At 43.3% G+C, this 27688-nt stretch overlaps 1 protein-coding gene and 1 long non-coding RNA gene across 12 annotated transcripts in view; one reads left to right on the plus strand and one right to left on the minus strand.

The window, feature by feature from the left end:
- The window catches only part of UTP18 (UTP18 small subunit processome component), a 53007-nt gene extending 40326 nt beyond the window's left edge, over nucleotides 1-12681 (plus strand). Inside the window, exons 11-14 of the mRNA XM_055576253.1 lie at nucleotides 4972-5146; nucleotides 9999-10141; nucleotides 11321-11359; nucleotides 12534-12681. Of these exons, the coding sequence (XP_055432228.1) occupies nucleotides 4972-5146; nucleotides 9999-10141; nucleotides 11321-11345 (343 nt within the window). The 3' untranslated portion in view covers nucleotides 11346-11359; nucleotides 12534-12681. The remainder of the gene's footprint in view (nucleotides 1-4971; nucleotides 5147-9998; nucleotides 10142-11320; nucleotides 11360-12533) is intronic.
- A 621-nt stretch (nucleotides 12682-13302) lies between these two features.
- On the minus strand, nucleotides 13303-22663 carry LOC129649162 (uncharacterized). Of its 11 annotated transcripts, none has more exons than XR_008712998.1 (5): nucleotides 22066-22126; nucleotides 17590-17771; nucleotides 15056-15172; nucleotides 14180-14411; nucleotides 13303-14011 (listed from the first exon to the last, which is right to left on the minus strand). It is a non-coding gene; the product is annotated as an uncharacterized LOC129649162 (long non-coding RNA). The 11 variants fall into 11 exon arrangements; XR_008712996.1 differs by lacking the exon at nucleotides 17590-17771 and adding an exon at nucleotides 15337-15513 and having other exon boundaries at nucleotides 22066-22111; XR_008712997.1 differs by lacking the exon at nucleotides 17590-17771 and adding an exon at nucleotides 21319-21369 and having other exon boundaries at nucleotides 13306-14011; nucleotides 22066-22131.
- Between the last annotated feature and the right edge of the window lie 5025 nt (nucleotides 22664-27688).

Consider the following 27688-nt stretch of genomic DNA (forward strand, 5'->3'; position numbering starts at 1 on the left):
GGTTGTAGTCCATGGGATCTCGAAGAGTTGGACACAACTGAGTGACTTCACTTTCACTTTTCACTTTCCTGCTTTGGAGAAGGAAATGGCAACCCACTGCAGTGTTCTTGTCTGGAGAATCCCAGGGATGGGGGAGCCTGGTGGGCTGCCGTCTATGGGGTCGCACAGAGTCCGACACGACTGAAGCGACTTAGTAGCAGCAGCAGCATGCATCCAAGTTAGGAACACCTCAAGACGTAAGGCAAATGCTAAGAAGTATGAAAGGGGAAATTAACAGTAACACAATAATAGTGGGAGACTTTAATACCCCACTCACACCTATGGATAGATCAACCAAACAGCAAATTAGAAAGGAAACACAAACTTTACATGATACAATGGACCAGTTAGACCTAATTGATATCTTTAGGACATTTCACCCCAAAACGATGAATTTCACATTTTTCTCAACTACACACGGGACATTGTCCAAGATAGATCCCAACCTGGGCCATAAATCTAGCCTTAGTAAATTCAAAAAAATTGAAATCATTTCAAGCATCTTTTCCGATCACAATGCGGTAAGATTAGATGTCAACTACAGGAAAAAAGCTATTAAAAACACAGACATATGGAGGCTAAATAACATGCTTCTGAATAACCAACACATCATGGAAGAAGTCAAAAAGGAAATTAAAACATGCATAGAAACAAATGAAAATGAGAGCACGACAACCTAAAACCTATGGGATTCAGTAAAAGCAGTGCTAAGGGGAAGGTTCATAGCGTTACAAGCTTACCTCAAGAAACACAAAAATCAAATTAACCTAACTTTACATACACCTAAAGGAACTAGAAAAAGAAGAAATGAAGAACCCCAGGGTTAGTAGAAGTAAAGAAATCATAAAATTAGGGCGGAAATAAAAAGAAACAAAGGAGACTCTACCAAAAATCAGCAAAGCTAAAAGCTGGTTCTCTGAGAAGATAAAACAGACAAACCATTAACCAGACTCATCAAGAAAAAAAGGGAGAAGAATCAAATCAACAAAATTAGAAATGAAAATGGAGAGATCACAACAGACAACACACAACAACAGACAACAAAAGATCATAAGAGACTACTCTCAGCAACTATATGCCAATAAAATGGACAGCTTGGAAGAAATGAACAAATTCTTAGAAAATTATAACCTTCCAAAACTGAATCAGGAAGAAATAGAAAATCTTAAGAGACCCCGTCACAAGCACGGATATAGAAGCTGTAATCAAAAATCTTCCAACAAACAAAAGACCAGGAACAGATGGTTTCACAGGTGAATTCTACCAAAAATTTAGAGAAGAGCTAACTTATCCTACTCAAACTCTTCCAGAAAATTTCAGAGGAAGGTGAACTCCCAAGCTTATTGAGGCCACCATCATCACCCTAATATCAAAACCAGACAAAGATGCCACAAAAAAAGAAAATGACACGCCAATATCACTGATGGATGTAGATGCAAAAATCCTCAACAAAATTCTAGCAAATAGAATCCAACAACATATTAAAAAGATCATACATCATGGCCAAGTGGGCTTTATCCCAGGGATGCAAGGATCCTTCAGTATTTGCAGATCAATCAATGTGATACACCACATTAGCAAATCGAAGGATAAAAACCATATGATTATTTCTAGATGCAGAGAAAGCCTTTGACAAAATTCAACACCCATTTATGATAAAAACTCTCCAGAAAGCAGGCATAAAAGGAACATACCTCAACATAATAAAAGTCATATATGATAAATCCACAGCAAACATTATCCTCAATGGCGAATAATTGAAAGCATTTCCCCTAAAGTCGGGAACAAGACCACTCTCACCACTACTATTCAACATAGTTTTGGAAGTTTTAGCCACAGCAGTTGGAGAAGAAAAAGAAATAAAAGGAATCCAAATTGGAAAAGAAGTAAAACTCTCACTGTTTGCAGATGACATGATCCATCTACATAGAAAACCCTAAGGACTACCAGAAAATTACTAGTGTTAATCAATGAATAGTAAAGTTTCAGGATATAAAATTAATACACTGAAATCCCTTACATTCCTATATACCAACAATGAGAAAACAGAAATTAAGGAAATAATCATTCACCATTGCAATGAAAAGAATAAAATACTTAGGAATAAATCTACCTAAACAAAGACAGACCTATATATTTTTACAGTTTTACAGAAAACTGTAAAACACTGATGAAAGAAATGACAGATAACACAAATAATGGAGAAATATACCATGTTCATGGATGGAAGAATCAATATAGTGAAAATGAGTATACTATCCAAAGCCATCTATAGATTCAGTACAATGCCTATCAAGCTACCATCGGTATTTTTCACAGAACTAGAACAAATAATTTCACAATTTGTATGGAAATACAAAAAACCTCGAATAACCAAAGCAATCTTGAGAAAGAAGAAAGGAACTGGAGGAATCAACCTGCCTGACTTCAGTCTGTACTACAAAGCTTCAGCCATCAAGACAGTATGGTACTGGCACAAAGACAGAAATATAGATCAATAGAACACAATAGAAAGCCCAGAGATAAATCCACACACCTGAGGACACCTTATCTTTGACAAAGGAGGCAAGAATATACAATGGGGCAAAGAGAGCCTCTTCAATAAATGGTTCTGGGAAAACTGGACAGCTACACGTAAAAGAATAAAATTAGAACACTTCCTAACACCATACACAAAAATAAACTCAAAATGGATTAAAGATCTAAATTTAAGACCAGAAACTATAAAACTGCTAGAGGAAAACATAGGCAAAACACTCTCTGACATAAATTACAGCAGGATCCTCTATGACCCACCTCCCAAAGTAAAGGGAAAAAAAGCAAAAATAAACAAATGGGACCTAATTAAATTTAAAAGCTTTTGCACAATGAAAGAAACTATAAAAGCAAGGTGAAAAGACAGTCTTCAGAGTAGGAGAAAATATAAGCAAACGAAGCAGCTCACAAAGAATCTCAAAAATATACAAACAGCTCATGCAGCTCAATACCACAAAAATAAACGACCTAATCAAGAAATGGACCAAAGAACTAAACAGACATTTCTCCAAAGAAGACATACAGATGGCTAACAAACGTGAAAAAATGCTAAACATCACTTATTAGAGAAATGCAAATCAAAACCACAATGAGGTTACCATCTCACGCCGGTCAGAATGGCTGCTATCAAAAAGTCTACAAACAATAAATGCTGGAAAGGGTGTGGAGAAAAGGGAACCCTGTTACATTGTTGGTGGGAATGCAAACTAGTGCACCCACTATGGAGAACAGTGTGGAGATTCCTTACAAAATTGAAAATAGAACTGCCATTCAGTTCAGTTCAATCACTCAGTCATGTCCAACTCTGCAACCCAATAGACTGCAGCATGCCAGGCCTCCCCATCCATCACCAACTCCCAGAGTTTACCCAAACTCATGTCCACTGAGTCAGTGATGCCATCCGACCATCTCATCCTCTGTCGTCCCCTTCTCCTCCTGCCTTCAGTCTTTCCCAGCATCAGGGTCTTTTCAGATGAGTCAGCTCTCTGTATCAGGTGGCCAAATATTGGAATTTCCGCTTCAGCGTCAGTCCTTCCAATGAACACTCAGGACTGATCTCCTTTAGGATGGACTGGTTGGATCTCCTTGCAGTCCAAGGGACTCTCAAGAGTCTTCTCCAACACCACAGTTCAAAAGCATCAATTCTTCAGCACTCAGCTTTTTTTATAGTCCAACTCTCACATCCATACATGACTACTGGAAAAACCATTTTTGTGGGACACAAATGTTCAGTCCACAGCAAAATTTTCTAAACCCAGGATATATATTGTTTCTCCTGAGTGGTTAATAGGGACCACATAAGAGTAAGCTGTACTTAAATTAAGGACTTTTTAATTAATGTATATGAAATATACATCAGAAACTGTAAATATAAGTAGTTTGAAGACTTTAAAACACTAAATCTAACATACTATTTGTGAGTTGGCTATAATTTCAAACTGTGGAGTCTTGTGTGTGAACTAAATTTGTCTTGTTTATGCATTGTGCCTGTTTCACTGTAGGCAGTAAGTATTAAGTGAATCAGTGAGAATGTTGAGTGTAGGAATGAGAACACTTAATGTGTCGCCCTTGTTAGTTTGAGTATTAATTTCTTGCAACTTTCAGGTTTATATTGCATTTGCTAATTAAGTATCTGTGAATGACAACTACCTTATTCTTATTCCTTATAAATGATGCCTGTAACATTAGGTGGTCTGAAGATTGAGGTCAAAAACTTTACTGAAACTTGTCTGTGAATGATTCTGTTAGTCATTAAGAATTACGTTTTATGAATATTGGGTATAATTCATTGTTGGTAAATATTTCAGTAAACTTGGAGTGGATGATCGCTTCCGTTAACTGCTGACTGTGGTATTCTTATAGACCAAAAAACTAAGGTACTTGCTATTACAGCTGTTGTGCAGCACCGTTTTGGATGTTCTCATGAATAGAATAGAATAAAAAAAGGAGGAGATCTGAACAGGGGAAAGGTGGTGCTCATTCGCATATTAGAATGTTCAGTTGTCCATAAATGCCATGAGAGTGGTCCTCTTAGCCTCTTTTGTTTGTCTTTGCATCCCAGGCACTTAAACAGTGCCTGTCGTAAAGTTGAAATTCAGTAAATATTTATTGAAGGAATGAATAATGAAGATTCTACGCTTCCTTGGATTTTCTAGCTACACTAGTAATTTAAAAGCTCCCAGCATTAACAAGATTTCGGTAAGACTACAGTAAAACTGATAGACTATGATTTTTGCCTTGGGATGAACACTCCAGCCCATAGTCCCTGTGTAACATGATACAGTTCCTATAAATATTAGTTTTCTGGGGGTGGGGTGTTATATCTTAATGCACTTGGATTGTGAAAATCCTGTTGCTTCTTTTTAATCTTTAATTCATTCTTTTTTCTCTTTGCAGTTCTAATTGTGGAGTGGTAAACGTATACAATCAAAATTCTTGTCTCCAAGAAATGAACCCAAAGCCAATAAAAGCGATAATGAACTTGGTTACAGGTGTTACTTCTCTGACCTTCAATCCTACTACAGAAATCTTGGCAATTGCTTCAGCAAACATGAAAGAAGCAGTCAGACTGGTAATGTTTCTTTACCCTTTCCTTTTAGCATTGATGATCTTAAAATTTTAGGTTGAAAACGTGAAAAGTTAATAAGGAAAGAGTTGAATTATTTTAAAAAGAGTAGCCTCTTTTGTTGTAAAAACTGCTAGTATTGTAGCTTTTGGGTGTGATTATAGAAATGATATACAGTAGCCACCAAATTTATATTATTTCAGTTCTTTTGGGAAAACTGTGCTGTCCTTTCCTAACATTTCTTAAGGGGTGGTCTTCCTTTTCAGAAGTTACTTTCAGTATATACATGAAGGAATATGTAAGCAAATATTTCATCCCTCTCTAGTTTTCTTAATTTACCTTTATAAGACCTGGTGTCATAATAGAGTGGAGGCAGTTCTTAAATTCTGAAAATAAATTGAGCTTGGACATTAACCATGTAAAAAGATTGCAGTTTAAATAGCTGGATAGTACTTGTGAAGATAGCTCTGTGCCAGGGGTTCCCAGGAACTCGCCCAGGTTTGGTGAGTGCTGAGCATTCAGTCGCTCAGTTATGTCCGACTCTTTGCAATCCCATGGGCTGAAGCCCACCAGACTCCTCTGTCCATTGAATTTTCCAGGCAGGCATACTGGAGTGGGTTGCTGTTTCCTACTCCAGGGGATCTTCCCAACCCAGCAATCAAACCTGCATTGCTTGTTTCTCCTGCATTGTAAGGTGGATTCTTTTACCATTGCACCACATGGAATAGAATAGTAAATACAGGGACTCAAGGACTCAGAATATAGTCATACTCATGGCTAAGAATTATTACAGAGAAAAGATACAAAGGATAAGGAAAAAGGTGTATGGGATGAAGCCTGGATGAAACCAGGCACAGGCTTCAGAAGTCCTCTCTTAAGGCAGATCACATAGGACATGTTTAATTTCTCGAGTAACAAGTTGTGACAACATGTGTTAAATGTTTTCTACCAGAGAAGCTCATCATAGACTCAGTGCCCAAGGTTTTTACTGGGGGTTGATCATGTAGGTACCCTCTACCTAGGAGGTACCCAAAGTAAAGGTTCCCAGAAGTAAAGTCAAGTGTTCAACATAAACCACATTGGAGATCCTCTGGAGTATGAAATGACAACCCACTCCAGTATTCTTGCCTGGAAAATTCCATGGACAGAGGATCCTGGTGGGCACAGTCCATGGATTCACATAGAGTTGAACATAACTGAGGCAACTGAGCACGGACTCATGAGCCATCCTTATCATTTAGGAAAAGTGTCCCATCTGTGTCGGGACCTATATGCCAGTCAAACTCCCAGAAAGCATCTAAGGGCCACTTGTAAGCAGGCCTTTCTAAGGATAACAGCCTCAGGCCAGTGTTAGCTCTTTTTTTTTTTTTTGCCCAGCATCAGAGCTCAGCTTAAATGTCACTCTACCTCGTGAAGTTTCCTCCGCTTCAGGCAGAATCAGTTTCTTGCTCTAAGCCAGGTATACAGATGCCCAGGTATACATAGAACCTTGAAAAGCAGCATTGCAGGGTGCTATTTTTATGTGCATACTACCAGATTGTAAACACATTACAGAGATTCTTATTTTTATCTTACTTACACTCAGCAAATAAACCTTGCATACTTCATCAGCTTTAATAGTGTATAGTTTACAAAGATTTATAAAGAATTTTACAAAAAATTTTGAGCCAAGTGATAGTCCTCAGAGGATTAGCTTCCCCAAAGTCAGCGGCTACTAAAGGCCAGTGAACTGTGATGCTAGATTCTGTATTCTTTTTAGCTTTTAGTTTTCCAACTAAATTTTTCAGAGCCCTAGAATGTGTACAGGACTTCAGATGTCAAGTAGGAGGCTAAGCTCCTCCCTGTATTATATAGAGCAGCTTTAGTATTACTTGTGATATATATATTGGCATTCTGCATTAAGATTTTCTTTGAGGGAAGAAAGAGTTCTGCTGGAAAAGTGTGGATAATATATCATTGGGTTTTATTGCCTCTGTTGAATGAATCATTTGATAAATGGGAGGGTTCTAATTCAGGTCAGCTTTAAAATCTCCACTCCTGTAATGGAAGTGGTAGACTAGCACAAATCAATCTTTTATCATTTTAATGATAGTAAATTGTGTTAGAAAACCATGGCATCTATTTTTCTTGACATAATATGTTCTGCAAAACGCCTTATAGTTCTGTCTAGTTTGCTTCAGTGATCATGGCAGCATTTACGTTTTTTTATTGTAGTAAAATCACATAAGAAATTCATTAGTGTCAGCCCCCTCCCATTTTTTAAATGGTAGTCAGCTATAACATCAAGCAGCTTCCCTGATGGCTTAGATAGTAAAGAGTCTGCCTGCAATGCAGGAGACCCAGGTTCAATCCCTGGGTCAGGAAAATCCCCTGGAGAAGGGAATGTCTACACACTCCAGTATTCTTGCCTGGAGAATTCCATGGACAAAGGAGCCTGGCAGGCTACAGTACATGGGAGTTGCAGAGTCGGAGATAACAGTGACTGACACTTTCTAACAACTTTCAACCATAATGACTAATGGAAATAAGCCAGGTATAATGCCTCTGTGAAACAGTGTCAGTGTTATTAGATGCAGTCTCCTATAATGATCCAAACAGTTCTGTTATTCCAGCAGTGAATATAAATCTAAGTCATAGCACCATTGAGAGACTCAGAAGTTAAATTGTTACTACATCGTCAATCTTGGATGTTGTAGGAGTTGTGGGACTCCTTAGTTATGAAATTAAGGATAAGAGAGCTTTTGTTGAATTTTGATAACTGGACCCTTAAATGTAATACAGAAATTATGTTGGAGATAAAGGGAACTTTATGAATTAAAGAAGTTGTGTTTTTATGGGACTTCTTATTAGTTCAATCACAGCTTTTAATACAAGGGTCATAAAGAGAGATTAGAGAACAGCTGAGATCTAACCAGGCGGGGGTCATTGGTCTGAGGGAAGATGTACTAATTCAGTGTAATCTCTGGGGAACTTTTTTTCCAATACTTATTTGTTTGGCTGCACTGGGTCTTAGTTGCAGCTCAGGGGATCTTTGACCTTCATTGTGGCATGCAAAATCTTTTAGTTGTGGCACATAGGATCTAGTCCCCTGTCCAGGGATCGAACCCAGGCCCCCTGTATTTGGAGCAAGGAGTCTTAGCCACTGGACCACTAAGCACTCCCTAAACTGGGGCTCTTGCAAGTAGATGGCTGAGTCTTTTAGGAAGGCATAAACCTGGTTTTTGCTCCCTGATACTCAAGTCAGTAGGGGAGATAAAATTTAAAATTGTTGATAAATTGGTATTTATCCTCCATCAGAACATGTCAGCTTGTTGTCTGAAGCTCTGGCTACTATGTATGTTTGTGTAGGTTATTTGTTGCACAGGGTACATTTAAAGGGACTCCATTTACATCATAAACTTTGTGTTTACTGCAGTATTTCTGATAATTTTGGTAACAGAGTTGTTCTGTTTATTTAGCTAGACAAATACACAAAAGGTAAAGTTGAACTTTAAAAAATTGCTTTGTGTCTTATACTCCAGTTTTTGTCAGCGTCTTTGCTTTAATGTGTCAAAGAGCACTTCTCATTTGAAGTGCAAAGTCTCATCACTTTGCATTGATGACAGGCTGTGCAGACAGAATCTGCTTCCTGGAGAAGGAGAATAATTGAAAATGGTCTGGAGACACTGTAAACTTTCTTGACTTAATGGTCAGTAGGCATTTAGCAGGGTAGTAGGGCCTAGTGACTGAATGAAACCTGTGTAATAGACAGATGTTATCTAACAGTTTTACCTGGTACTTGTCTGTGAAAGTCCCCTTGATTGGCTCGTTTAAAGTGTGACCTCAAAGTGGAGGATTATGGACTGCCATGATTAATAGCTGAATGAGAATTCTGTCAGTATGAAGGTGCTACGTTTCTTGGAAGAGCTAGAGAATGTGCGAGAGTTGTCAAAATCCCAGTCTGCTTAAGATAATGGCTTCCTTGCTTGGATTTTATTTATCCACAAATTGGATGAGGACTTGTCTTGCCTAGCTTGAATTTGGGCTCACTTCCCCCCTGAGCAGACTTTTCTGGAGAAAGAGACCTGGCCTTGAGGTGAGCTTTGGACTGTTTCTCAGTCAGAACACAGTTTCACTGGGACCAAGTTTTCATGGTTTAGCCTCTCCTCGAGGAGAGATTCTCAATACCACATTGTTGAGAAATAAAAGTGCAAGTAGGCAATTGTATGATACTGGAAAATTTGGTATGATTTTGTCTTGGCTTCAGGCTCTTCATAATGTTCTGTTCCTTGTAATCAGATTGTAGTATTCTTTACTGTAGTTATTATGTTAGAACATTAATGGGTTCTACTACTGACTTTTTGGGCTTCCCTGGTAGCTCAGTCAGTAATGAAACTGCCTGCAGTGCAGGAGACCCGGGTTCAGTTCCTGGGTCAGGAAGATCCCCTGGAGAAGGAAATGGCAACTCACTTCAGTATTCTTGCCTGGAGAACCCCATGGACAGAGGAGCCTGGCAAGCTGCAGTCCACGGGGTCGCAAGACTCAGACATGACTTAACGAGTAAACCACCACTGCTGACTTTTCACTTCGTTCATTCACTTATTTGTTGACCCTCCTAGGCACCATGCTAGATGCTGCAGTTTATTAATAATGAAGCATCAAGAAAGCACTTTTTTCTCTTCCGTCCCTTTCTTCTCAGTAATAGCATATTGAAAATCAAATTTTAATTTTGGAACACTTTGCTGTATTAAGGGAACTGTACTTGATGTGTGTTACAATCAAAACGAACTTTTGTTCTAGCAAAATGATAGAATGAAGACTAAAATTTAAGATGAGCTCCCAGTTCTTTTAGTTTAAAAGCTTTTATTGTTTCCTGCAGGTCCACCTTCCTTCCTTTACAGTATTTTCAAACTTCCCAGTTGTTAAAAAGAAGAATATTTCTCTTATTCATACCATGGATTTTTCTCCCAGAAGTGGGTATTTTGCCTTGGGGAATGAAAAGGGGAAGGCCCTGATGTATAGGTAGGTGGTGTTATCCTCACATCTAACAAAATGTACATTTTTCTACCATAAAATGTCACTAGCAAAAAATTCACTTGGAGTTTTTGGAGAAGCGGGGTGATGCTGTGTTTTGAAAATGTCAAATTGAGGAAAAATTGCCCCTTTAATAATACTGCCACTTTCTTGGTGCCTTACGTTTTTAGATTAGCCTTTGTCGACTTGACAATGCTCTGTTTATTCCACTAGATTTAAGTGATATTTTTCGAAGAGGTACTTATTTCTTTTCCGGCAGCTGTAAGCTGTAAATATGGATATTAACTACAAAGATACCAAAAGTTTATGCTCTGTCCAGGTTCTTTTCTGCACTCAGTTTACTTGGCTATAAAGCAAAAACAAATAAAATCTAATTACATTGTTTCTAGAAGAAAATGCTGGTGACAAGGTGACTCTTGGGGGGGGACTGACCTAAGTCACAGCCCCCTTTCCTTGCTCCCGTGGGCTGGCAGTGAATGTGGTATAGAAGCCTGTGTTCATGTTTGTGTGCTTCAGGGAAAGCCTGCTTTCAAAGAAGCTGAAATCTGGGGTAAAGAAGAGGAGGAGTGCAAATTGGTTTTGAGGAGATAGTTGTGAGAAGAGAATGTAGCAAACGATAACATGCTTATAGTTTTACTTTGAAAGAAAATTGGGCGGATGGTGCTGGGAAAATTGGTAGCTTCGTCATTCTCACTGCAGGTCATTTTTGGAGTGATCTTTCGGTTTGGATTTTATAAAAGGATGCAGATACTCACTGTGCTTCAAAATTCTCTTCCGAAGCTGTAATTTATTATGATAACGGATTTTTTTCTTTTCTTAAGCCCCTAAGCCCGTTAGAATTTTCACCAGAGCATTGATCTCTCGTGAGACTGCTTCCAGCATGTGGTTTGCAGTGACAGCATTTCTGCTGGAAGTGGCTCATGAGGTATTTCAGATTCTGCTTTAATGCTTTGGAGCAAGCTGATGGCTTGTATCTAAACTCTGAGGTATTAGCATTAGGATCCTTCAGAATATTAACTTGAGGAGTCTTAACGTAGCTGCCCAGTGAGAGTGATGGTGATTACATTTCCACACCTAAAGTCTTCCTAAGTGCCATGCTGTGATCTGATTGACAATACCCAGGGTAATCAAAAATTGTTTTAATGATTTGTCTTTTACTTTTTTCAGGTTGCATCATTACTCAGACTTTTAAAAAGATTATTCAAAGTAAGAAAAGCTTTTTTTTTTTCATTCTACAAAGTTTTAAGGTTATACCCATTGCTGTCAGTTGGCAGAGGGACTATATTAGCTGATCTTTGTTTCTTTGCCTCTGAGTTGCTGTATCTTCAGTTAAGGGAGTGGGAAGGACATAGATCAGGAAGTTGGACTTAAACTTTTCCTTGGGAATTTCTTCTCCCAAATCACAACAATCTGGCTCTGTTCTTCTGAGGGAAGATTTTTAATACTATGTCCATAAATAATCATCAAAATTATAATCACTGAGTATATAATCTGCAAAGCAGAAGAGACTTAACAGAGAGAGGTAAGTATCTTCATGTATAATTACAGTTTCCATAAGCTCAAGCCCTTTTATTTTGTATGTTTCTTGAGAGTTTATAAGTAGCTTGCCTTATAGCTAGTGAATGGTTAGTCATTAGTTTTGCTGCCATATGTAATATATATATGTGGCACATGCATGTATATATTCTTTTTCTTCCAGTTTTATTGAGATATAATTGGCATATAGCAATGTGTAAGTTTCAGATGTACTGCATAATGATTTGACATACATATGTCATGAAATGTTTACTACAATAACTTTAATGAGCATCGATCATCTCATATAGATACAAAATGAAAGAAATAGATAAAAACTCCTTTCTTTGTGGTGAGAAGTCCTAGGATTTTCTCTCTTAACAACTTTCGTACATAATGTATGGCAGTGTTCGTTGTATTTATCATATTGTATATCACATCCCTAGTACATGTTTATAACTCCAAATTTGTACTTTTTGACTTCAAGATACAAGGTTTTTGCCTTCCTCCAATTGCTGCTTGATATTTAAAACAGTAGGACATTATTTTCTTCCCATGGCTTGATTTTCATCTGAGATATGGTGGTCATTCTGACATTGAACTTTGCAGTTGACCTGTTCATCACAGTTGAGTAATTTGATCTTCTCTGAGATTCATAAATGTTGAGGAGAAACTCTGGAAGTACATACAGACTTAATTAGGGGAAAGAATTTTTGAAGGTAGCAGAATTTTGAGCAGAACACTAACCAGGAGGAGAAAACAGTCTGGTGATCTTGCCTCTTCAGATAACACTGCCAGTCCATGTTGTTTGTTGATGACCAGTGGCTATAAATCAAGTATATCATTTCTTCTGTTCTTTCCTCAGGTCCAGTTGAGCCACAGGAAAAACCCGTCCTGAAATCTCAGACTTTCCAGAATGTGTGATAATATATAGATAATGATATATTGAGTCAGATGTGGTTTTTTTGTTACTAGGAATGTTTTAATAAACTCACAGTAACTTTTGTTTGAAACTAAGTATATGTGGTTCTTCCTTCTCTACCTACCTACACACACACACACATACACGCGCGCGCTAATTTGGGTGCATTTCTTTTAAGACTGAACCTGAGACATTGAACACACCTGTCTGTAGCCAAAAATAACATAGGTAGATAGTCTTGTATTTCACAGTTAACCCTGATTAGTATTTCTCCCCTTCCCAGGATCAGTCAGTTCAGTTCAGTCACTCAGTCGTGTCCGACTCTTTGCAACCCCATGGACTGCAGGATGTTAGGCTTCCCTGTTCTTTACCAACTCCTGTAGCTTGTTCAAACTCATGTCCATTGAGTTGGTGATGCCATCAAACCATCTCATCCTCTGTTGTCCCGTTCTCCTTCTGCCTTCAGTCTTTCCCATTATCGGGGTCTTTTCCAATGAATGTGTCAGTTCTTCACATCAGGTGGCCAGAGTATTGAAGTTTCAGCTTCAGCATCAGTCCTTCCGGCGAATATTTAGGACTGATTTCCGTTAGGATTGACTGGTTTGATCTCCTTGCAGTCCAAGGGACTCTCAAAGAGTCTTCTCCAACACCACAGTTTAAAAGCATCAATTCTTTGGCACTCAGTTTTCTTTATAGTCCAACTCTCAACATCCATACATGACTACTGGAAAAACCATAGCTTTAACTAGACGGATCTTCCTTGGCAAAGTAGATCAGAAACAGTTAAAGTAGATTAGGACTCAAAAGGCAAAAGAGAAAGAAAACTTTATTTCACTGGAGCACTTATGAGCACTTCATATTCACAAGGATTGCTGGGCTTTAAATGATATTGGCACTTTAAAATTTTCCATGGGTAACTAATTGAAAATAATTAAAAACTGAGCAGACTGTGAAGAAAATTTCCACGATCAATTCCACACACACTAGTTAAAATCAAAGCCCGTGAAAATGTGCTGCACATCACAAATTGTTAGAGGCATGCAAATCAAAACCACAATGAGGGAACACTCTGTGCCTGTTTGAAAGGCCATCCTCAGTCTACAAAGGTAAATGGGAGAAGACATGAAGGAAAGGAACATTGACAGTACTGATGACAGGTAAATGCTGAGAATCACTGTTGAGTATGGAACTGCCTTTTTTAAGTAAGACAAACATTGACTCCAGTCCAGGTCTTTGGAGGACTTAAAACATGTCCTGCTCAGTGTTCCTTCATCGTCAGCACCAACAAGGGAAGAAGGTGCCTGAACAGCAGCTCCTCCCAAAGCCAGCAGACAGCCTCTGGTGAGGGACCCGTCAGTCAAGTCTCTTCCTTGTCAGGTGGTTAACAAGGCTCCTCCCTTGCAGCAAAGGGCTCTTGAATTCTAAATTCATTTTGTACAGAGAAGAGGAAAGTATCAGACATAAACTATAAATCTTTATTTTTAAATGTTAAAAAGATAAATGCAGTAAAAAAAATTATACTTTAAATTACAAATTAATCAACTATATAGTCTGACTTAGAAGAGGAGGAGGATGTAAACAGAAATTACTGTAAGTGAGCAGCCCTTGACTGTGTGGGTACCACCCAAGAGCTCCAGCCGATTCCTCCGCTAGACTCAGCAGCAGATACCATCCGGGACCCAGAGCTGCTCTTTTGATCGCACCAGGAGGAGCCTTCTTTGTCACCAGGACACAGAGAGAACCCAAGTCTGCGCCTTGAGACACATCTTCCAGGCTCCAAGCCGAAGGCTCAGCCTGAGTTGTGTTCTTCATGTTCTTCTCCTGCAGGTTAATGGTAGTAAAATGAGGTGAAGGAAGCACCTAGAACTTGGGCACCTCCCCTTTCTGAGGTGGTTCTGTTAGGGGAAGCACACTGACTGAAACCACCCACCCTGGCCAGGCACCATAGTAACCATTTGCATGAGTTGTTTTAGGACAGGAGGTCCTGCTAAGGAACACAGAACTAATAAGCCTCCACCAACTGGAAGAGTTCTGGAAAGGTCAAAAGGAGACACCACATGTCCGACCGCCTCCCAGAATCCTCCTCTCTGGCATCCATCTTGGCTGAACAAGGCATGCACCACCAGGAAGGACTTACCCGGAAACTAATCCAATCACCATAAAACCTGAGACTTTAAGCCATGTGACAGAGCTGTTGGGTTCCCTTACCCTGCTGTTCTCCACCTGGGTGCCCTTTCCCAATAAAATCTCTTGCTTTGTCAGCACATGTGTCTCCTTGGACAATTCATTTCCAAGTGTTAGACAAGAGCCCAGTTTCGGGCCCTGGAAGGGGTCCACCTTCCTGCAACAGTTTTATTTTCTTCTCCTCTAAGTGACTTTTTTGAATCAAAAGAGAAAGGGCGTAATTCCACAGTTCTTCTCACTGGGATTTGGGGCTTAAAAGGTACCCCATCATGGGCTCTTACCACTCCTGGCTGCTCCTCATCCTCTTGGAGGGTTTTAGGTTCTCTTCTTCCAAACAAAGGCAGGAGTCAGGGGGACAGTGAGTGGAGTTTCTTTCTTTTTGGGAACACCCACAACACCTAATAAGATACAATAAGGGCAAGGCTTCACATAAATATAAAGTGTTTATCCCCCAATACCTTCTTTGCTTTTTGCTGTTTGATTCTTTTCTCTGTTTCAAATTCAAAGCCAATAGGCATGGTGAGTGGCTTCTCTGGCGGTTTCTCAGGCAAAATCGGCCCACCGTAAAGAATTCTGGAATCCAGTTTCCATGCTTTCCGTTTGTAGAGCCCTGCTTCTACAGGGTTACATTTCTTGGATTTTGCATCACTTTCCAACACCTTTTGCTGTGTTTTTATTCTCTTCTCCAACTCTTGCTTATCAGTACTTTTGGGGATCTTCTGTAAACCACTAAAAGAACCTTAAAAAAAATATGTATACATTTATGCATGACTGAATTAAGTTCCTGTACACCTTATACAAACACAACATTGGAAACCAACTCTATTTCAATGTAAGATCAAAATGAAATTGCACAGAAAGAAAAAGAAAACAAAGGGTCATGAAGAAATGCTACTGCCTTGTGGGCACTACTGCGCTGATGGGCACTTAATATTCAGAAGGCTGTGGGATTGTGAGTAAACAACACCTGCCTTCAAGAAATGCTCCAGGAATGGTCATCAAAACACAGAGCAGACATTCAAGACTCAATTGCAAGATGCTTCACTTGTACCCTTTAAAAAAAAAAATCATAGGAAATAATGCCAACCTTGCTAACTATTCAGTTCAGTTCAGTCGCTCAGTCGTGTCCAACTCTGTGACCCCAGGAATAGCACGCCAGGCCTCCCTGTCCATCACCAACTCCCAGAGTTTACCCAAACTCATGTCCATCGAGTCGGTGATGCCAACCAGCCATCTCATCCTCTGTCGTCCCCTCCTCCTGCCCCCAATCCCTCCCAGCATCAGAGTCTTTTCCAGTGAGTCAACTCTTCGCATGAGGTGGCCAAAGTACTGGAGTTTCAGCTTTAGCATCATTCCTTCCAAAGAACACCCAGGGCTGATCTCCTTTAGAATGGACTGGTTGGATCTCCTTGCAGTCCAAGGGACTCTCAAGAGTCTTCTCCAGTACCACAGTTCAAAAGCATCAATTCTTCAGTGCTCAGCTTTCTTCACAGTCCAACTCACATCCATACATGGCCACTGGAAAAACCACAGCCTTGACTAGATGGACTTCTGTTGGTAAAGTAATGTCTCTGCTTTTTAATATGCTGTCTAGGTTGGTCATAACCTTCCTTCCAAGGAGTAAGCGTCTTTTAATTCCACGGCTGCAATCATCATCTGCAGTGATTTTGGAGCCCCCCAAAATAAAATCTGACACTTTCCACTGTTTCCCCATCTATTTGCCATGAAGTTATGGGACCAGATGCCATGATCTTCGTTTTCCGAATGTTGAGCTTTAAGCCAACTTTTTCACTCTCCTCTTTCATCAGGAGGCTTTTTAGTTCCTCTTAACTTTCTACCATAAGGGTGGTGTCATCTACATATCTGAGGTTATTGATATTTCTTCCGGCAATCTTGATTCCAGCTTGTTCTTCCTCCAGCCCAGCGTTTCGCATGATGTACTCTGCATATAAGTTAAATAAGCAGGGTGACAATATACATCCTTGACGTACTCCTTTTCCTATTTGGAACCAGTCTGTTGTTCCATGTCCAGTTCTAACTGTTGCTTCCTGACCTGCATATAGGTTTCTCAAGAGGCAGGAGAAATCCAAATCAAAACTACAATGAGGTATCACCTCACACTGGTTAGAATGGCCATTGTCAAACACTCTACAAAGAACCAAGGTTGGAGAGGGTGCGGACAAATGAAAACCCTCCTCCGTTGATGCTGGAATGTCAGTTGGGAACACCGCTAAGGAAACAGTGTGCCTGCATGCTAAGTCACTTCAGTCATTTCTGACTCTTCAACGCTGTGGACTGTAGCCCGCCAGGCTCCTCTGTCCATGGGATTCTCTAGGCAAGAACATTGGAGTGGGTTGTCTCCTCCTCCAGGCGATCTTCCCCACCCAGGGATCAAACCCATGTCTCATGTTTCCTGTGTTGGCAGGCCAGTTCTTCACCATTTGTACCACCTGGGAAGCCCATGGAGACAGTGTGGAGGTTCCTTAAACATTGAAAATGAGAATGAAATTATGGTAATTCCTGTTGACTTAAAAAATATTCACAACCTAAAAGATGAGAATTATGTTTTATTCGGCAGGAATTTTCAGGACTTCAAGCCCAGGTGACACCATCTCAAATAAGACCTGCTTTGAGGAGGTGAGGGGAGGAGTCAGATTACATACAATTTTGTAAGAAAGGGCAGGTAGTCTGAATATCAAAAGATTATTGTTAAGAAAACCAGATATCCCGAGTTAAGGGATTTAGTGCTTTTCTGTGTATGGCAAGATGCACGAGTCAGGGCTCACTGAAATCATTCATTTCATATGCACCTCACCTGTCGGGCCAGTGTCCTGTTTTCACATCCTGAGTTTCCTTTCCTCAGGGTTCACCTTAGGGAGTGGCTGTAGTCTGATGGCTGCCAGAGAGCAGATACTCTTCTCATTCCTGAGTTCCCTGAGGGCTCACCAGCTCACAGTGGAGGGCTGCAATTGCTGATGACTATGACATCCTCGTTTACTGATACAACAGAAAATATTCCATTTCTCACTCCCTAACACCATACACAAAAATAAACTCCAAATAATTTACAGATCTCAATGTGAAGATGGATACTCTCAAACCCTTGAGGAAAATATAGACAGAAAGCACTTTGTTGTAAATAGCAGCAAGTTCTTTTTGGATCCACATCTTAGAGTAATAAAAAATAAAAAGCCAAAGGGACATAATTAACCTTAGCAGCATTTTCACAGCAAACAAAACCCTAAATGAAAGAAAAAGACAACACTCAGGATAGGAAAAAAATATTTCAAACAAAAATCCCCACATAGAATTCATCTCCAAAACATACAAACAACTCATGCAGCTCAATATCAAAAATAAAAATACTCAATAGGAAATGGGCCAAAGATCTCAGTGGACATTTCAAGAAGGTATACACATGGCCACTAAGCACTTGAAAAGATGCTCAGCATCATTAATGGTTAGAGGAAGACAAATAAAAAGTCCAGTGAACTATCACCTATCACCTCACCCCAGTCAGAATGGCCATCTCAGAGAATCGCCAACAATACGTGTTTCAGAGGATGTGGGAGAGAAGGGAATTCCCCTGCATTCTTGATGGGAATGTAAATTGGTACACCCATTAGGCAAAGAGTATGAAGGTTCTTCTAAAAAACTAAACATAGACATATCTAGGATCCAACAATCCCACACCTGGGTGTGGATATGGAGAAAACCAAAATCTGAAAAGACGCCTGCAGCCCTATGATCACAGCTGCACTAAGACCATAAACAAGACACAGCAGCAATCTAAGTGCAGAACACAGATGAATGGATAAAGAAGATGGGGTACCTAGCCATAATATTATTCAGCTATTCAGTTCAGTTCAGTCGCTCAGTCATGTCCGACTCTTTACGACCCCATGGACCGCAGCACGCCAGGCCTCCCTGTCCATCACCAACTGCCGGAGTTTACCCAAACTCATGTCCAGTCAGTGATGTCATCCAACCATCTCATCCTCTGTCATCCCCTTCTCCTCCTGCCCACAATCTTTCCCAGCATCAGGGTCTTTTCAAATGAGTCAACTCTTCGCATCAGGTGGCCAAAATATTGGAGTTTCAGCTTCAACATCAGTCCTTCCGATGAACACCCCAGACTCTCAAGAGTCTTCTCCAACACCACAGTTCAAAAGCATCAATTCTTCGGCACTCAGCTGCCGGGAGCCAGCGTGAGGAACTCCGCCCGTGGCAAAGGTCATAAGGAAGGAGGCTCGGCATACTCAAAGGCGGGATCGAGCCTCAGGAGTCCCCCTGGAAATTCTCGAGCGTCTACCCCCCAAAACCAGAGTCTGCCTACTTCACTGCCTTGTGCCCTCACCTACACCTCTGACTTTATGGGGGGCTGTCCCCCACCACCTGTCTCTGAAAAAGAGTTAACTTACAGCTCCAGTTAATAATAATTCCTGGGCGTGATAGGAGTGTTTCAACCTACAAACTCCTCTGAAGGTTCTCTAGCCTGCCTGACAGGCTTTTCCAGCCACATGTGATTGTTCACAGCCTCCCAACTGTGAGAGGCACGCAATGCTCTAAACTTTCTAAAAACAGATTCTTTTGAGATGTTAGGAAATTATTAGTGTAGTATAGTGGGCTGATTAGAAATTGTATTGGTGAAGGATTTTTCATTTGTTGAGCCAATGTTTGCTGCTAAGTCTCCACATCCCCTGCCCTTATATACATTGATGAATATATAGAAGAAATAAGTATTAACCCTTGATATTAATCACGTTTAGACCTTAGGCTAAGCAAATTCTTTCCTTAATTAAAACCCACTGCACCCTTACCCTATAGGAATGTAACCTTATCTGGCGCCTTCGAAAGGTGGCGTCTGTTTTAAGAATAATCACCCCTGGAAAAATGAGTGTTCTGGTTGACTGACCACTATCACAAGGAGAGAGTCATAAATTGTTAGCAGGCCCCTTGGCCAGAAGATGATGTAACACCCCCTAAGACCTTTGTATACATTTGTATAAAGCACCTGACTTTTATAAAAGTCAGGACTGCTGACCCTGCGTGACTTTTGTATTACATCTCTGTGTATAAAAGCGGACCCTGGAAAATAAAGAATGGGATCAGTTCCTGGAGAGACTGGTCTCCCCATGTCATTCTTTCTAAAGCACCTGACTTTTATAAAAGTCAGGACTGCTGACCCTGCGTGACTTTTGTATTACATCTCTGTGTATAAAAGCGGACCCTGGAAAATAAAGAATGGGATCAGTTCCTGGAAAGACTGGTCTCCCCATATCATTCTTTCTCTCACCTTCTGGCTGAATTCCCATCTGGAGTATGGAGAATCGTCAAGCCTACTAATTATGCCTGGGCTTCTAAGAGCTGATCGGGAGGCCTTAGTGTCTCCTCTCCTTCGGGAGAACGGGAGGACGCCTGCGGCCTACGTAGGTGACATAAATTCCTTGCCTTGGAATTTTATTAGCTTTCCACGTAAACCAAGTTATTCAGCCTCTTTTCTCCACTGAATTTTCCTACTGAGCTATCCCTATTTAACCACTCTTTATATCTTTAATTAACGCTTAATTGATCTATTGTTTCCTGATACCCGAAGCCGTCTCCCCTTCGAATTCCCTGGATCCACTGGGGCTGGACTCCGGCACTCAGCTTTCTTTATAGTCCAGCTGTCACAGCCATACATGACTACTGGAAAAACCATAGCCTTGACTAGATGAACCTTTGTTGTCAAAGTAATGTCTCTGCTTTTGAATATGCTGTCTAGGTTGGTCATAACTTTCCTTCCGAGGATTAAGCGTCTTTTAATGTCATGGCTGAAATCACCATCTGCAGTGATTTTGGAGCCCCCCAAAATTAAGTCAGCCACTGTTTCCACTGTTTCCCCATCTATTTGCCATGAAGTGATGGAACAAGATGCCATGATCTTAGTTTTCTGAATGTTGAGCTTTAAGCCAAGTTTTTCACTCTTCTCTTTCACTTTCATCAAGAGGCTTTTTAGTTCCTCTTCACTTTCTGCCATAAGGGTGGTGTCATCTGCATATCTGAGGATATTGATATTTCTCCGGGCAATCTTGATTCTAGCTTGTGCTTCATCCAGTCCAGCATTTCTCGTGATGTACTCTGCATGTAAGCTAGATAAACATGGTGATAATATACAGCCTTGATGTACTCCTTTTCCTATTTGGAGCCAGTCTGTTGTTCCATGTCCAGTTCTAACTGTTGCTTCCTGACCTGCATACAGGTTTCTCAAGAGGCATGTCAGGTGGTCTGGTATTCCCATCTCTTTCAGAATTTTCCACAGTTTATTGTGATCCACACAGTCAAAGGCTTTGGCATAGTCAATAAAGCAGAAATAGATGTTTTTCTGGAATTTTCTTGCTTTTTCGATGATCCAGCAGATGTTGGCAATTTGATCTCTGGTTCCTCTGCCTTTTCTAAAACCAGCTTGATTAAAAAGGATCAAATAATGACATGAACTCCTGTTGTTTTAAACTACCCAGCTTATGGTCATTTGTTAGAAAAGCCACAGAACAGCCACACAAACCTTGCTCTGTAGGATCCTGGAAGTGTGGGTCTCACTAAAGGCAGATGGAGGCTGGATTATGGAACCCTTAGAGTCAGCACTGGGCCCCGAGAAATGCTAAAGAGTGGCTAGACCCCAGAATGTGGAGGGGTCAAGCCTGAAGCCCATCACTAGGGTACCAGCTGCACTTCCCAGGTTCTTAAACCTGTGCACGTGGTGTGGTAAGTGTCTCAGTCCTGACTGAGGACATTTAATGTCACTGTTCACACTCATTAAGAACCCACCAGTTACACAGATGGAAACCCAGTTAGGATACTTGCTGCACTGATGAGCAGTTCTGAAGATGGTCAGGAGTGGGGACTTATATGCAGCCAGCAGCCCTTCCACCTCCTCCACCCCCCACCCCCCAGGAGTATCCTCAGTGGGAAACTGGGGGACCACACGATCTCTAAGTAAACCTTGGCTGAGCCCCAGGCTAGCTGCTCCTGAACCTCCTCCACCCTTCCCAGGTAAAACACCCAAATACCAGCAAAGACCTCACAGGTGGGAGGAGAGGGCTTGGAGCCACCCCAGCGACAGCATGCTTGCCGAGTTGGCTCATGCAGGCCAGGCAGGATGGTCCTGACCCAGGGGCCTCTTCTGGAAGCTTTCCATTTCCCTACCTGAGTTACCCCTCCTAACCTGCTCCCACTGCCTTTTCCCTTATTTCCTCACCCCCACCTGGGGTGATGGCCAACAGCAGGTATGGGTGACACTCCTCTTCCATACCTGGTCTAGGAAGACCTGATAACAAACAGCAACCCACAAGGTCCTCTCTCCAGCCCACCCACCCCACAAAAGTATGGTGTAGAATACAGCTGCAGGCACTCTTACACCCGTTTCTACAGACCTCAAGCCAGGCACACGTGGGGAGGGCTGGCCGGCCAGGTCAGGTTAGCCAATCGTCCCCCATTAGGGGCTCACAGTTGCAGAAAATGGGCCTTGTTGTGCCTTCCAGGTGCTAGGAACAGGTGTGGCTCCTGCAGGTCAGGATGGACATGGGACTGGAGCTCTGAATTGTTTTCTAATCATTTTATCTGGCCCACAAGTGGGAGGTAATTTCAAGAAGACCCTCTCCTAATGAGAGGAACCCAGAAGTCAGAGAGAGGAGGGATGGTATGTGGAAACAGGGGCCCAGTGCCAAGGTGAGGTGGAAGTCTCTGGAAGACTTGGAGGGAGGCTGCATGTGAAGCCCAGGGTCACTGACCTGTCCAGGAGCGATTATTAGTTCAGGTCCTGCTCTGAGGGGCTCAGGGTCAGACTGACCAATAGGTGGGCTGGGGGGTGCTCTGCAAAGAGGGCTCTGTACATGGTTTCTTGGTGCTGAGCCCTGCAGGGTACCTGCCCAGGTGAGCCGCATACCCTTGGAGGAGCCTGCCCACCAGAACCCTGTGCTCCTAGGAGGATCGTGTGAATGAGTGCCCTCTCTGTGCAGCAGGCAGAGTAGCTTAGTGACGGCCCTGTGGGCAATGCTGGGATAAGATGAGAACCAGGGCATGCAGTGGGGCCCCTGAGGCCACCCTGGGCCATCCAGAGTGAAGAGGTCAGTAGGTGGGTGCTGGCCACTGTGCTGTGTGTGGGAGGCCCCACAGGAACCTATTGTTTCTTATACTTGTTACTACGGAGGCCTCCCCAGGACAGAGCAGACAGCCTGCCCTGGGTGGTGAGAGCTCCTGGTGACCCTGCAGGGGACTTGAGAGGGAAGGACCAGGCTGGAGGGGAGTGAGTGCCCAGGCAGAGCCATGGGGCTCGGGGCCCGAGGCGGCCTTTCTGGTCTGAGCTGGGAGTGGACAAGCAGGTGGTGAGTGTGATCCAGGAAAGCCGCCCTGGTGACGTGAAACTAAATCCACTTCAGAGTGACAAGACTTCTGGATGATCCCAGAGACAGGACTGTGAGATAAGAGTCCTGGTAAAAGAAGATGAGTGAATCCCCCTAACAGGAGGCTCTGAGAGATGGCCCTGGGAGGGGGTAAAGGGAACAGATGTGAGCCTGCTGTGAATGGGCAGTTGGCGGGCACAGACCCCACTCCATGGCTGCACATCTGTCCTTCTGGATGCGTTACTTGGCTTCTCAGAGCTTAAGCCTCTCAGCCTGCTTGTGGAGTGATGGTAGCACCGACTGACTAATCATTTGCTCAGAACAGGGCAAAAAGGGGCCTCATGGAAATTCCACAGAACACCATCAATATGGGACTCACGGCCCCTGTTTCCTGCAGGTCTGTCTTCAGAATCCGGAGAGCAAATGCGAGCAGACTTGTAGCAGGGCCTGGGATGGGCTCAGTTTTGGTGGTTGGTGGAATGACTGCTCTCGTCCCCAGGCCCTGCCAGCATTAGCCCTTCAGGCTCTGGGTTGGGGAGCCCATGGGTGTGGGTCCAGCTGTGTCCACCAGGGAGGCCTGGAGGACTCGACAAGGAAGCGCAACTGTGACCATCACCTGTGCAGAAGCTTCCGAGCCAGGGTCCAGTGGGAACTCTTGTCCTGCACGTGGGTTTCAAGTCCACAGCGCACATCAGCTTTGAGCAGCTCTGTTTGTTTCTAGATGCAAAGCAGAGTCCTAATATCTACTTGTACACTGTCTGTAAAAAGGCACTTCTGATCTGGCTCTAGGTGCTGCCTCTGAGTCTCTCCTGACTGGACGGCCCAGCAGCCACTGTCACCGAGTCATGACTATAAGATCATGGGGGGAGGAGAGCATACAGTCCAGGCCCTTGAGGGGCTGTGCTGTCCACACAGCTAGTGCTGTAGCTTAAGTGTGCCCTCCACCCATGCTACAGCCAGAGACCACTGTCTGCTTACAGATTGTTACCAAGTTCTATGGGCCCTTCTCGGGCCCTAGCCTGGCCGAGGCTCTCTGACCCAACAGGGAAGGTTTCCTTTCTCCATTCAGGTTCAAATAGGTGATTATGAAACCAAAGCTGAGACAAACACAGCACAGGCTTTATTCAGAGGCCAAAGAACGGAGAAGCCAGAATTAAGTTCACAGATCAGCTTCTCGCCCACCTGGAGAGAGGGCTTTAATTCTCCAGAGTAAAGACAAAGGAGGAGGAGTGAGGCTAATGCTGGGGAGGCATGTGCACTGGGGGAAGAGACAGGGCTTTTTCCGAGGGAGAGGGGTGCCACTGCCTTTTTATCCTTTTTTTGGTTCTTCCTGTCTGGTCATGGCCACCAGTAGACGTGTCACTTAATATGATAATATAGTAAAATCAACATACAATGAGACTCAGGGTCTGTTGGAAGTCAGATTCATTGCCAGCTTGGTCCCAGCTGACGCCATCTGGTTTTCGTTCTTTGTAGCTTCCTTTCTTCTCTCTGGATCCTTTGACTTAAACACTTCTGTTCAGTTCAGTTCAGTTCAGTCGCTCAGTTGTGTCCGACTCTTTGCGATCCCTTGAATCGCAGCACGCCAGGCCTCCCTGTCCATCACCAACTCCCAGAGTTCATTCAGACTCACGTCCATCGAGTCAGTGATGCCAACCAACCATCTCATCCTCTGTCGTCCCCTTCTCCTCCTGCCCCCAATCCCTCCCAGCATCAGAGTCTTTTCCAATGAGTCAACTCTTCTCATAAGGTGGCCAAAGTACTGGAGTTTCAGCTTTAGCATCATTCCTTCCAAAGAAATCCCAGGGCTGATCTCCTTCAGAATGGACTGGTTGGATCTCCTTGCAGTCCAAGGGACTCTCAAGAGTCTTCTCCAACACCACAGTTCAAAAGCATCAATTCTTTGGCGCTCAGCCTTCTTCACAGTCCAACTCTCACATCCTTACATGACCACTGGAAAAACCATAGCCTTGACTGGACAGACCTTTGTTGGCATAGTAATGTCTCTGCTTTTCAATATGCTATCTAGGTTGGTCATAACTTTCCATTTAACTTATATGCAGAGTACATCATGAGAAACGCTAGGCTGGAAGAAGCACAAGCTGGAATCAAGATTGCCGGGAGAGATATCAATAACCTCAGATATGCAGATGACACCACCCTTATGGCAGAAAGTGAGGAGGAACTAAAAAGCCTCTTGATGAAAGTGAAAGAGGAGAGTGAAAAAGTTGGCTTAAAGCTCAACATTTGGAAAACGAAGATCATGGCATCTGGTCCCATCACTTCATGGGAAATAGTTGGGGAAACAGTGGAAACAGTGTCAGACTTTATTTTTTTGGGCTCCCAAATCACTGCAGATGGTGACTGCAGCCATGAAATTAAAAGACGCTTACTCCTTGGAAGGAAAGACTTCTGTTGAATCCTGCTAAAGGTAGGGGTTGGAGGGTTGTGAGCAAGGACACCCCTAGTAAAAGTGGGTTCACAGATTTTCAGCAAGGGCCTGGAGCAGCTCTGACAACATGATGAGAAGGCTGAGAGGGCAGTCGGTCTGACACCTACACCAGGACTGTGGCCAAATGTGGAGGCAGTCAGCTGGGGGCGTGAGGTCAGGGAAGGTTCTCACTGCTTACAGGGAAGATGTGGACGTGCATCCAGATGCAGACTGCCTGCAGACACTGCTACAGAACTCCTGACCTTTCCTGAGGATACTGGGTGGGAGAGGGGGATTCAGGCAACAGGGCAGACAGCTTATTCTGGAGGCTTTTGTGGGGAAGCGGGGGCACAGCAACAGGGGCTCAGCCTGCAAAACCCCAGAGCTACTCCCAGATCAGCTCTACTGGACATGAAGGAAAGGGTAGGGTCTGCAGGATAACCTCACCTGTGCAAGGGAGAGAGAGTTTAGAACAGGGCAAGGAGCTGCCCACTACCTGCTGAGATTGCTGGGGCAGCGGTGACAACCAATCACACATGGACACTCCAAACAACAGAAGCCAGTCCCCTCTCAGTCCTGGAGACCAGATGTCCGAAATCAAGGAGTCCCAACACCACACTCCCTCCAGAGGCTCCAGCAGAAGGCCCTTCCTGCTGCTTCTGGCTTCTAGGGCCTCCAGGTGGCCCTGGGCTCATGGCCTCCTCCCTCCCATCTCTTCCTCTGTCTTCACCTGGTGTCTCCTCTGTGTCTGCCTCTCTCCTCTTGTCTCTCTGAAGGACACTGAGATAGATTTAGGGCCACTCTGATCCAGGATGACCTCACCCCCAGATCCGTAACTAATTATACCTGCAAAGATCTACTTACAAATAAGGTTCCATTCTCAGATTCTGGGGTCATGATGGGGACTTAATTTTATGGGGGCCTACATTCAATCCAGGACAGCACCCAGACACCAGCCAGGCTTTTCAGGACAGCAGTCAGACACCAGCCAAGCTCCTTAGGACAGCAGTCAGACACCAGCCAAACTCCTCAGGACAGCACCCAGACACCTGCCAGGCTTCTCAGGACAGCAGCCAGGCTCCAGCCAAACTCCTCAGGACAGCACCCAGACACCAGCCAGGCTTCTCAGGACAGCAGTCAGACACCAAACAAGCACCTTAGGACAACAGTCAGGCTCCAGCCAAGCTCCTCAGGACAGCAGTCAGGCTGGTGACATCCTGTTTTTCTGCAGAGGCGTGTTTGGTTTCTTGTGGGAACTTAGGTTGGGTGGGGAGCCCTGCTATCTGATCTCCTGGTCATTCCAGGGTGCGTGCTCAAGTGTCCCCCCAGGAGTGTGGGAGCATCCCTGGGCTCCCTCCGCATAGTCTACACTGACTGCTCCATGGTCAGACACCTGCAGGGCCTAGACTGGTCCCTGGACCACTGCACCTTCTTCATCCACAGCCTGGTTCCCTGTGCGCAGGCCTGCAACCATGACGTGTGGACCTGCAAGATCAGTGGGAGCCCTCCTGCCTGCCCCATGGCCTCCGGTCTTGCCATAGACACCCTCATTCCATTAAGCCCCCGAGAGCCCTGATGGGAGGGGTGAGAACTTGGCCATGAAGAAGACAGGGCAGGCCTTAATGTAGCAGATGAAGGCAAGTACTGAGAGTGCTCAAGTGTTTGTCCTCCAAAGGCCCAGAATGTGGGTGTCTGAGACATGAGGGTTCTGACTTGGAGGGTCACCTCTATCTGGGCGGGAGGCGGGGTCACTGCAGGGAGACTGTCCTTGGATGATTTTCCAACTCTCCCCACCCCACATTCACCTCCCCCACCCTGCCCCCTCCTCCATTAATAGTCTTTAAATGGTGTCTCTCACTGAGTGGGCCCATGTGGGAGGTTTCAGTATTGTGTGCAGGTCCAGTGACCAGTGCCCCATGTGTCCTGTGGTTTTGGGAGGGGAAGGAGCCTCACCCTCACGGTCCTGCACAGAGATAGTGTGGGGGTGCAACAGCCCCAGGCTTTATTCTGCAGAAGCTCCCTTTCTGTGGACAAGTCTCCCCTCACTCCTCTATCCTCCCTGGAAACTCAGGAGCCACAGCATGGAGGCACCTCCAGCACCA

Source organism: Bubalus kerabau, chromosome 4 (genome assembly GCF_029407905.1).
Source record: "Bubalus kerabau isolate K-KA32 ecotype Philippines breed swamp buffalo chromosome 4, PCC_UOA_SB_1v2, whole genome shotgun sequence".
Taxonomy (NCBI): Eukaryota; Metazoa; Chordata; class Mammalia; order Artiodactyla; family Bovidae; genus Bubalus; species Bubalus kerabau.